The sequence below is a fragment of the Takifugu flavidus genome, chromosome 17, assembly GCF_003711565.1.
Source record: "Takifugu flavidus isolate HTHZ2018 chromosome 17, ASM371156v2, whole genome shotgun sequence".
Taxonomy (NCBI): domain Eukaryota; kingdom Metazoa; phylum Chordata; class Actinopteri; order Tetraodontiformes; family Tetraodontidae; genus Takifugu; species Takifugu flavidus.
The window spans coordinates 7376026-7387973 of record NC_079536.1 but is presented as its reverse complement, the minus strand read 5'-3'; the positions used below and the strand labels follow the sequence as shown (position 1 = coordinate 7387973).

The 11948-nt window shown below is 44.9% G+C and overlaps 1 protein-coding gene across 1 annotated transcript; it reads right to left on the bottom strand.

Annotated features, from left to right (window-relative positions):
- Positions 1-10: 10 nt before the first annotated feature.
- Positions 11-9434, bottom strand: dap (death-associated protein). Its single transcript, XM_057012792.1, has 4 exons — positions 9155-9434; positions 7674-7773; positions 3419-3461; positions 11-1254 (listed from the first exon to the last, which is right to left on the bottom strand). Exons 1-4 carry the CDS (start codon positions 9207-9209, stop codon positions 1135-1137), a joined length of 318 nt encoding a protein of 105 aa, XP_056868772.1. The 5' UTR covers positions 9210-9434; the 3' UTR covers positions 11-1134.
- Between the last annotated feature and the right edge of the window lie 2514 nt (positions 9435-11948).

Below are 11948 nucleotides of genomic sequence, written 5' to 3'. Positions count from 1 at the left end.
AAACAAGATGTCTCATCAATACTCTTTATTCATTATGACAACCACACTTTATACCTTGGTCCACTCATTGGCTGAAAACGTGTACAATTATAAATTGAAAATAAAGAACTGAAAAAAAACCCCAAAAACTTTTAAACCGATTAAATAACAGAGGGAATCGTTCCTTCCTGGTTGGAAACCTTTTTATTGCAATTATTCTGGAACACTAGTGTAACAACCATTCAGGTGTAAGGAACTGGGTGATTAAGGAAAAGGGCGATGCATTATTATTTTAAGGAAATGCTGAACTCCATTTTATCGGAGGGATATGGGATGTTCATCGCACACAATTCATTAAGACTATATTCAAACATCCTTCTCGGGAATGTACCTTTAGCTCTGCTGCATTCCAAACTGCTTCGGTTCAGTTGTGACAATGTTCACTATTCCCACCCGACTTCTGTGCTAACGTCAACAAATCTTCGCAGCTGCTTCACAGGCTCTCCTGGACTTGGACACTTTGGACTGCACTTTGATTCCACTTCTAATGAAGCGGATCGCAAAATCCCGGCAAATAGGCACTGCTGGGATAGACTGTAAAGCGCCTGCGCTAACATTAGCTCAGAGTTCAAGAGTTTGGAATGATAAAGGCGAAACAGACCTGGAGGCCAAACTAACTAGCCATGATATACTATGTGGATGCAGAGAACTAAACCGTGGTTACGTTCCATTCAATTTTTCCATCAATCATTACTGTTGAAGGAACAATGACTTGTCTGAGGTGAACATGACTACATGTTTGATAACTGGGAGAAACTGTGATGAATCAACACTGGTTACATGTTTCCCTGTCCTTTTTGGTCTGTGTGGTGACTGGTTGAACTGGTCAGCTGAAAACAGAAAAGGCTCATGTTCCTCCCTCTGAGCTTGTGATTGGCTGGTTGCTTTCACTCATGGTATTGATTAGCAAGTTACTGGGGTCAGAGCCCCCCCCCCCGCAAGCGCAGATCTAAGAACAAGACTGAAAAGAAAACAGAAACGACTCAGAATTTCAAAGATCCGTGCGTGGAGAGGAAACATCTTCATCTTGTGTTCCATTGGGAAGGGAAGGCCGACTGGTGGAGGAAGCGTTGCCGTGGTAGCCTGCTGCCCGACTCACTTGCGGGGCTGGTGGATCTGCGGTTTGATGTGCTGGATGGGGGCGTGTTTAGGGACACCTGGCTGGGGCTTCTGGTGAGCCACCTGAGCAGCTGCAGGGGTGAAGTCCTTATCACCCTGAACAAAACAAAACCAGTTAGGCATTGTAGGAGAAAAGAAAAGATGAAGAATGAGCCAGTATCTTCCTCCAGGACGGATGAAACATCCGGTTGAACACAAACAGCCTTGACTGCCCCCTAGTGGTAGGCTATAGTAAAGGGTTACTGGTAAACGTTACTATTTCTAGTAAATTCGAAGGAACTCCTGCTCCAACACTTAAGCACCCCCATATATTTTGTTCAATCTTAGTTCCTCGTTGATGATCTCTTTGGGATTGTGGATGGGTGAAAACCTGCCAACTCATTTTTGAACAAGGGCAGTAGGTGGGGGCATCTTTCTTCTAGCTATTCAATAATACTAGAACCAAAACAGTTTGTGCTTATGGCCATTTACTGTATGTGGACTTTATGTCCCGCATGTTTTAAATCCCTGTTTTATAATCCTGAAAACACTGAGGAGGATCTTTCAGTTTGGCCTCGTGCGCCTTCAGTAAAACCGATCAGATCACAGATGGAATCAAAGAGTCACTTCAATTGTGACTTGAATCCTTAATTATTTAGTCATGACTTTTAAACATACTGTTCCTTTTTACACACTAGTTTACCCTGTCTTATCCATGCATTTTAATAGTTTTACTCCTCATCTGGTCAAGTTGCTGAAAACTAACACACCCATGCGCTCACACACTCCGTTGGGCCTATATTGATCCGAGTGGGTGTGGTGTGTGTAGAGCAGTTGCTGTATTAAACACACACACCGCTGCCTCGTGCATAACTTAAGTGGATTATTGGAAGTCTTTGGCTTTACATCCTGGATTGAAGTGTTCAGTTAAGCTGCTGCATTGCTGATGTGTCCAGATGTGCACACATAAACATTCCTGTAAAATCACAGGCCGCTCATATTCTAATATAAAGTTATACTCGGTGCTAAATCCACGAAGACCGAACAACCTTCCTTACCAACCCTAAATCTTACTTTTGTGTTAGCATGCTAGCTTCCCCGCATGTGGGTGTGTTTGACACACTGGTCCTTTAAGGGCAAATCCACAGCCAAACACATGGGATGTGGACAGATTTGACCTCTCATTGACCTTCTCAGTGGAGGCCCAAAGTTCCCCTCCATCATCATCATCCTACAGATGTGGGGATCCAGAAAATTAACTGGATTTCAGTGCTGCAAAGAGCCTTGAGTGACGGCACTGTGTCTCCTACCTCTGTTATTTAGCAGTTTATTACGACCATATTAAAAAACCCTCTTCCTGTAGGACATGCTTCATAAGCCTTGAGACCAATGATCCCTGTGTTGTAAAAGGGAGGTTTTCACTAATTTTTGGGGTTCCAGTTGTGCCAAGTCAATCCTGACTACTGCGCTGATTGGTCAGGGGTTGAAGTGGCTGACGAGGCACAACAGCAACGCAACCCCCCCCTCATTACCTTGGAAACCCCCACAACAGTGGCAGAGTGTATTGCTTTATTTTATCAAATAAACAATAACGGCTATGAGTAAGGCAACGCCCCGGTCCAACAGTGAAGTACAGACGTTTTTGAGCAGATGAAAGAATCCAGGCTGAGCTCCACGATGTGACCTGAAATAAGGGTCGACCGGGAGCTGATGGCCGCTGCGGGGTACCAGTGGACATTTTTCCCTGTGTGCAGACAAGGAGCCGGCTAGCGAGGCACCAGTGCTAACTCTGCCCTCCGCTTGCATTTTGTGCTTAGCCACCAAGCAACAGTGTGATTGTTGCTTAAAAAGTAGCCTTCACCTAATGCAATTACATGCTGTGTGCACTCACAAGTTGTGTGTATTGTGTGTGTATTTTAGTTCAAGGCTTGTTACAGTTGGGATTTTGCACATGAAGTCTGGAGGGAATCTACTCCAGCTGCCTTCAACCCACATGGGCAACAGGACAACATGTAGACTTCACCTAAAAGGCCCCAGAGGATTTGAACATGCAACCTTCTTGATGTGAGTGCTCAGCACTGCACCCACACGCCGGGTGCCGCTGATAGAAATAAAGGATTTATTAGGATTTCTGTCTTTTCTGTGAGCAGAAAAGGGTCAAAGGTTCAAACCGAACCAGTAGAGCTCACACTCCAGGTATAAACCACCTTATCATCACTGTTGGTGACTTGTTTTTACGTGTAAGTGTGCAGGTCTGAGTGTGTGGTTGTGTGTGTCTTACCTTTGTAACCACTCCAGACACGACCACGGGGATCTTTGGTGGGCTAAAAACACAGAGGAAAAACGAACCTCATTACGTGGTTAACATTTGTCTTCAGTGACGTAAGATCTACAAACTGTGGTCCATTTTGCTAATTAAAGTAAAGACCTGAGCTGATGTTTACCCCCTCCCCTCCCCAAACACACACAGGCCCCTGCTGGACCTGCCAGCAGCTTAAATAGCTCCCATTCATCCTGGTCAAACACTGAGCCTCACAGCAGAAGGAAGGAAGGAGAGATGAGGAAAAGTAAAGCTGGGGAGGAGAAAAAAATTGCTAATAGTAGAGGTTGATAAGGAAAAACTGGCAAAAGAGAAATAGAACAGGCCATAGGGTACAGACAGCTGAAGGGAGGAGAACGGACCATGTGGGTGTGAGACTAGGAAGGATGGAGGGAAGCAGCATGGTGGTAAAAGTGAGAGAGAATGATGATGGGGGAGGAAAAAAAGGGAGGAGGAGGAGGGACCTCGGGGGTAAGTATCGACCTTGACGTGACAAATGAGTGCAGTCTAATTTGACGGTGGCGTTTAGCTGTGGCGACCACCTTCAAAAGTCCATTCAAAGACATTGGCTGCAGCAGCAACCCTGCTCTCCATCACACTTCAAATGTGGGAATAAAGACGCAAATCTCCTTTTCCATCATTCCAAACTTCCGCTGATAAATATTTTAATGACACCAACCTTTTCAAAAAGAATCAGTAACACTGATCGACGTCACAAAACAGTTTATATGTTATTATTTACACCCCATTATAAGCGGATACTTCAGGACAGTTCATTCAGCTAGTTAATACATGAAAGCGTATAAAAATGAAAGGAAAACATGCATGTGGACCCATGAGCACCACTGGAATTAGGCATGTAAAACACAGGTTTTAGTCATGCTTGTTAAAAAACTGCACCTACAGCTGCTTATTTAAACAGAGTATGCTGGTAAATATGCAGTAATATTATACAGCCAGAATCATGACGAAACTAATAACTATTTTGCTTCTGGGTCGGTGTGATTGCGAGAGAAGCAGACGTGGATTCACACGTGGAGCCTGTAGGGGGCAGCAGAGAGCTGCGAAAACTCCTGGCAAGGATGCGAAGCGAAGGGAGTCAAATTTTGCTGATAATTTGGGAGTGTTTGTTTTGTGTCTACAGCCACACAGCACCGCCATCCCCGACCGTCTCCTCAGCACAGCAGGAAGTTTACTTCTGTGGGCGAAGGGACGGTTGCCATAGAAACTGATGACTGTTGCTCATCTCCTCCTCCTCACTCCCTCCTCTTAACTTTTCCACCGCGGGCGGTCGGCTTTACTGCACATTTCGCTACGGCATTTGCTCAGAGCCTGAGCGGCTAGCTTGAGGGCTCCTGTACACCAACACCATGTCTGGTCAGTTCATGTCAACACACCCACCCACACACACACACCCACACACAGAAGAAATACCCAAATTGACCCAGCCATTTGCACGCAAGCCCTTTCCATTAAGAAAGCGCACAGATCGATCCGAGTGATCCCCTTTCACTGGGAAGTTTATTGATGGCCAACAAAAGTCTAGTAAACGCCACCTTGATTTAGAGTTTCCCTGAGACAACACAGACGGACAATCGTTGGCGCGCTGCACCACAGGCTGCAGTTTCTGCCTCCGTTTGTTGTCCCTCATATTTATTTTCTATGGGTCCTCTAATTTCACACACCTTCACAACAACCCTAATTCCATAACGCAACCGTATTTCTTTGCTTCTGTTCCCATGGTCTGTCAGTCTGGGCTAAAATTAGAGCGGGCAGGTGTTCCCCTGACTGCATGGCTTCACTTGCTGCGACTGGTGTAGAATTTAGCCAGAAGCCACCTGCTCGTTGTCTCCAGAGTGACTATCTGTACAAGTTTCATGCTCAGTTCGTGCTCAGCTTGTGCCTGGATGTCAAAGTGTTTAATTCCCCTATTTTTGGATGGACTGATGTCGTTTGTTTTTTTTTGAGTCATGAATCCTGAGGAAGCAGCGTGAAATGGGGAAGTGCATCACCAGGCTGGTGTACTGGTCCCACCCTGACCCAAACGAGTTGAGGCTTCCGACGTTCTGAGGTAAACCGCGCTTACATGTTATTTTCCCTCTTTCCTTCCCTTTCAGTTAAACACCACTCACTAATGTTTCCACTCATCTCTGAGCAAAACACACAGACTGCAAAGAAGTTGCATGGAAAACACACAATATGGCTCCGAGGGTGAGTATAACAATTTCCTGCGTGTTTATGATGATATACATTTAAACTATTTTAGACAACTGGCAGCTTTCATGAAATCTGCTCTGTAGTACCAGCAGTTGTCCACTTTCATCACTTTTATCAGCTCTCACACGAGTGCGTGAGCACGCACACACTGTGAATATAATGCCTGGGCTGACTCAGTCCATGCACACACTCAAGCTCAAAAGCAGAAGTAAAGAGAAAGCAAATCATTAGCATTGCCAGTAAATAAGGCATAGTGTAAATAAGTAAATAAGTTATAGTGAAACTGGTGGAGGCCAAGGCTGCCTATCAAAGCAACGGTGAGTCCTAAAGGGCTTTTCAAGTTCGTTCTATAATTACAGAGTGAATATGTTGTTTATGGAATTAGATCTCTAAAAGTAAACAGCCCACAGTATAATCTTGTATTATTCAAATTCCTGAGCTGATAAATGTCAGGGTATGTGTGGTAGCACTTGTGTTAGCATGTGTATGTTACTTGTGATGCTGAAGCTGAGTAGCTTGATGCAACAAGCTATAACAATGTGCTTACAGAGGGGTAAAAACACAGGAGAAATGCTGTTGACTGATTCTAGCAGCACTTTTATTACAAACACAGTATCAAAGCTAGCATCTAAACTAGCAGAACTTGGCCTCTGCAACACAATCTGCAGGTGGTTGTATGATTTCCTGACAAATGGAGTCCAGACAGGAAGAGTTGGAAGAAGCTACGAACAAGCTAAGAACTAAGAACAAAATATTCTCACAAATGCTGGTGCTCCACAAGGTTGTTGTTGAAGTGCTTTACTTTACAGGCCAACCAGAACATAAAGAGAATGCTAACGGGAGCCTTACTGTATATATGGTGTCAGAACAGCCATCCGTCTACAAATGTGGACAAAACAAAGGACAAAGGCCACAACAGAGACTTTTTAAGGTGCATGGAGAACGACGATATGTCCACTGCAACTCTTATTATTTTCTGCTGGTCTACAGTAGAAAACTGCAGGATGAAAGCTCCCAGTATCAAGGAGGACACTAGTCCCCATCACACAGACTGCTTTCCTATCTGTCCTGAGGGAAAGGTCTCTAGAGTATCACCGCTCGGACCTCACGGCTCAGGGACAGGTTCTACCCCCTTGGAGACAGAACAGTAGCTTCTAAACGATTGTGCATGTTGTGGACAATGGACTTATTCATTTATTGAAGCCTATATATTGCTGCTGTTTATCATACAGTGATACATAACATACCTTACAACATAACTTACTGTTAATGGTCTCTGACTTGCACTTTTTCTTACTTTTAAAGGGCAGAAAGAATTTATTTGTATTAACTTTGGATTTGTATTAACTAATGGACTTTTGACGTATATGACAAAAAAACTGAAGTGATCATATTTATTCAAGGACCCTGCGTCCCCGTTCCATGTCCCTCTCGTGTCAGCTTCATTCTACACAAATTTAGGCTAATTTTTCCATGATTTCAGTATGGCTGCTAAATTTATAGTCAATTTACAATGCTCCCACAAGAAGGTTAGCAAGTTTTAGGGTGTTGTTAGATTAGGATTTTGCAAAATTACCCTAGCGTGCTTCATACAGGCAACATATGTTTTAAGGTGTCCACACTTGTTAGCCCTCCTCAAACCATCTGTGGAGTCCAGGCAGCCCCACAGTGTCCACAACGGTGCGTTTATTCTGCACTAAAAAGCGCTAGCATCCGGCACGGCAATCCACCCAAAACCTATAAAGTGGCGCACAGCCATGATCCATTGTGATCGACGTCTCCCCACCAGAACATGGCAGGACTTCACGTGTTTAATCCCGTGGTCTAAACCAGGCAAATAAAACTGCACTTATTCTGTAAAAACTACATAAATCCCGAATGGAACTCTCTCAAGCTCCCGTGGATACATCAAACAAAACCATCTACATCCAGTTAAATCCCAAAACATAGGAAGTGTGTATTTTGTGTGTGTGTGTGTGTATTTCAAAAGAAAGGCTACCTGCTGGCAACATACTCCTCTTCATCATCATCCTTCTGTGGGGGCTCTGGAGCAGCAGTGGGCTGGTGCTTCTGCACTATCCTCATGCCTCCTGCCTTCACTGGAACACAGATGGCAAGCCTTCATGAGATGGAAACTGTTCACAAAACTCTTCCATATGCTGACCGCTAGAAGCCCTCCGGTCAAAGTGTCGCCTCCTGGTGCAGTACCAGTGGCAACTGTCGTGCACATCAGTTTGAGTGGTAAACCTTAAACGTCGCTTTGGCCACAGCATCTATTTGAAAAAAGACCCTAGGATTTGAAATTAAAACGTGATTGATTCAGGTCCGACTTTGAAGAAGACCCTAGTCTTAAGTCCTTCACTGCCGCTCACATGCACTTAAAATGTATTATTACCTTTATCTGAGTCAGACATGAGTAACGCTATTGTCATCTTATAAAAATAGTTTAGTTTGAGCGAACAGCAGCCAAATGCTTTTGTAATTAAAGCCTGTCCACTTATTGAGTGCTCTTCAAAAAACCACGCTGCAATTAGAAGGTCTGTGCTTCTGTCCACCGAAACGGAGACGCAGAAGCAGCAGCTTTTTTGGGGGCCGCGTGTTCGCAACTGTGGCGGCGTTGGCTGGGTGGACGCAGGCTCGACCTTCCCCTGTCACAGCGGTGAGGTTTATCACTGAACCCTCCCGTGTCATATTGTTCCAGCGAGTCTCCGGCGGGTCTCTGGGCATATTTTGGGTTCATCAATACCTACTTGGATCATTGTCACCGGTTGCTTTTTGACACCCCTCAACTGGGCCTCGGGGAAACTGACATTAAGGAAATATTGCTAACATTAACATGGGATACACATGCAAAAAGTGTTTTGACCTGAACATACATGACGTGTCACAGCAGAATCCTGAATTGTCTAGAAAACAAGCTAAATTTATGTTTATCTCCACCTTTAGTTGATACGGTGGAGAGAACGGTGAAGAGCCCTCCTGCCATGTGTCTTTGAGCAAGGCCGTGGGTTGCGAACAGCTGTGGGTATGACCTCGACCTTTGGGCCTTCTTTCTGATAAGTTAGCGTGGATGTTGGTTTATGACGGGCAGAGCAGTGCGGGCCTGTCGGTCGTCACGACCTGGGTACGAGGGCCACTCGTTATCTTTCTGTGCTATCAGGCGGCGCAGCTGCTCAGGCCCCAGCACACGAGCACGCACACGCGTACACGTAAGTGTCCTGCTTGAGCCTCATCCACGCCACGGCTACAATGTCCACGTCAGCGTGGCGCTTCCGTAACACGGTCACGCAACCCTTCAAGTCACGCGTGGCCGATTATCGGCTCGTGAAAGATGCAGGAAATAAAGAAGCGCTCGCGGCGGCGCGCGCTGTTAGAAGACGCCCGCTGCGATTGCTGGAGGATCACGAGTCGTCACCTGATCGTTACCTGTTGGTGCCGCGTGTCCGCCAAAACAAGACGGAGGCGCGGAGCTGCGTTTACCTGCAGGGGCATGTCCTCCTTTGGTCTCCACTTTGTCCTTCGGCGGCGACGACATGTCCTCACTGAGCACCGGTCCGCGGGCAGAAGACGAGCGGAGCGTCGAGGGCTCGATTCCTGGACTAATCTGTCAGAAAGTGTGGACCGTGCTTCTGCCTGGATCGTCAACGTGGCTTTTTCCTGAGCATTGTTTGGAAACGAAGCGTGGTGACGTCACTGCCGGAGCGGCTGGCTCGAGGAGCGTGATGACGTCACCGCCGCCCGTCCTCCGGAACAAGAAAGAGTTTAGTGCTCACATTATGCGGGTCGCCTCCTTGATTGTGTACACACTTTTATCCACTAAAAACAAGTCACAAAACAGCGAATTAGGCAAATACGGGTTTTACAAAAGAAAAGTAAAAAATCCACAGAAAAAGGAAAACTGAAATTCTCAGAGGATCCTATAAGCTAACTACTCCTGGCAATTGTGTCAAATGATAACATTTTTTAAGACACTTAACTCTTTGAATGTATTATGTATATTGTTCATATTTGTATATTATTGTTTTGTACACATCAGTAATCATTTTTTAACCAGATGGTGGATGAAGCTTTAAGGAGAGATATAATAAATCACATTGTCATTGACAATCATTTCTTAAGTAGAGGTGAACGGCTGCTGTGACAGAAAACAGATGCTCAGCGTGGCCTCTCATCGCAGCCTCATGTGTGCCACATGTGTCACAGCATGTGAACATCTCCAGGAGGGTGGTGGCAGCGAAACAGCTGGAGAGGAGTGGACGGGTAGGTCAGCACGCAGATGACTGATTATTAAACTGTCTGGACTTTATTAATGCTGCTTTATCAAGGCAAGTTAATTCAAATGTCCCCCACCCCAACCAACGTGCTGGAGCCTGCTGCAAATCTGTGCCATAAATGGTCGATTTTATTGACTTTTAGGAAACACAAAATGAATGTTCATTCTGCGATTTAGCGATTCAGTATGAGCGGAAAAACATGTGTTCTGCTAAAGTCAGTGGTAGTCAAAGACCTGTTTAAAACCTGGAAAACTCCTTTTTTGATGACTCATCCGCTCCTGAAAAAGCAGATGAGTCATGCTTTCATAACTGCAATAATACAGCATCATTAATCCAACACAATCAACCCTCTCCGGTGACTCAAAAGGCTAAAGTTTCTAATATAAATTGTTTGGCCCCATTACAAACTTGAGATGACCCCAATTACATCATCATGGCATCATAAAGATCCAAAGATTAATAAAGGTCCAAAATTCAATAGAAATTGTGTGTGTGTGTGTGTGTTACAGTACAGTTACAGTATGCCTGGGTCAATGTGTGTTTGCATATACGGCCACTAGATGGAACAATGCGGCTTTATGAAACCAGAAATGTGTCTCCAGTTGAGTGGGCGTGGTTTACGTGGGCGTTTTGTCACATTTCCGCGTTTTGCCACTCAAACAAAAGGTCAGATGGCAAAGTCCTAGAAAAACAACTGGTTACGGCTGGAAGCCGCCCAAATCATCTTATTTTGTCAGTCTAACACCCTTTTTCTCTCACTTTTCCTACACACTATTTTTTCCTGATCTTCTCAGTTGAACATGGGTGTGTGTGTGTGTGTGTGGAGGGGTGGGGGGGCATTCAGTTTTTAGTGTGCAAATATGTGGCGCACATTCATTCTGCCATAGGTGAAATCCTCTTCAAAAGTCAGTGATACCAGCACCTGCCCATGGCTGATATGAGTGTGTGTGTGTGTGTGTGTGTGTGTGTTGTGTGTGTGTGTGTGTGTGTTGTGTGTGTGTGTGTGTGTGTTGCTCCAGCCTTTGAGAGGAGCATTCTCACTGGTGGCTTACAGAGAGACAGAATGAGGACGTCACAGGTGAGTGAATTTGTTCAAACTGACAGGAGTGTGCACGCAGATACACATGCTACCTCACACGCGCACATGCGATCATCGACATGTACGTGTAACAACCCCTCGCACACACACACACTCACACTGAGTTCTGTAGGAGCCAGCTGGGTCCTCTGCACCAACACTATCACACATGAATAACCAAGGCTTCTTTTCTGCTCTGCACCATTGACTATTCAATACCTGACGGACCACCGTATAGTGTGTGCACGTGTGTGCGCTTAGATGCTTCATGTGCCAGTCATCATCAAGCTAAGGCTGAAGCCTGAGAACAGGAAAGAAAAATGCAATAATAATAATAATAATAATAATAATAATAATAATAAGCTCCTCTGGCATTTGAAGACAGTTTTTAGCCATCGGCTTCTTTTGAAGCCTGATAATTATACAAGGATGGGTAACAGTTGCACCCACTCATATGATTCTGGTGTCAATAAAGTGTGTAATTAAAGATGTTGTGGTTGGTCTGGGTTCAATCTGTGTGCAATTTTATTTATATACCTGACAAAATTAGCCAAAAGACTGCGTGGGGGTGGGGGGTATCCTCAGTGCACTGAATTAGGTGTCAATTTTTACTAAATCTGATGCTTTAATTAGTCCCACAATGTCCCGAACCAATTAAACCATAACATAAACAGGCCGTACAGCTGTAGAAAGCCATAAAATGTGAGGCTGTATCTGAGGGTTTTAGAGTTAGAAAGCTGGTTTGGTCTGTAGAAGGACTCACAACCTACAGCGACTTTAAAGTTGGGGAAATTTCTTGAACAATTGGAAATATGAAAATCATTTCCCTTATTTTCTGTATTTGCTGTAGCTTTTTGCGGCTATCACAGAAGCATAAATGTGAGCTGTTTATTCAGCAAAGCGCTGGGATCTTGGTGCAGAA

What these genes read in the sequence shown, in the direction of transcription:
- dap (XM_057012792.1), bottom strand. Translation starts at nt 9,209, where the DNA reads ATGTCGTCGCCGCCGAAGGACAAAGTGGAGACCAAAGGAGGACATGCC. An exon ending in GAGGAGTATGTTGCCAGCAG is followed by an intron (nt 3,462 to 7,673) that starts GTAGCCTTTCTT and finishes CTGTGTTTTTAG; the next exon opens with CCCACCAAAGATCCCCGTGG. An exon ending in TGTCTGGAGTGGTTACAAAG is followed by an intron (nt 1,255 to 3,418) that starts GTAAGACACACA and finishes TGTTTTGTTCAG; the next exon opens with GGTGATAAGGACTTCACCCC.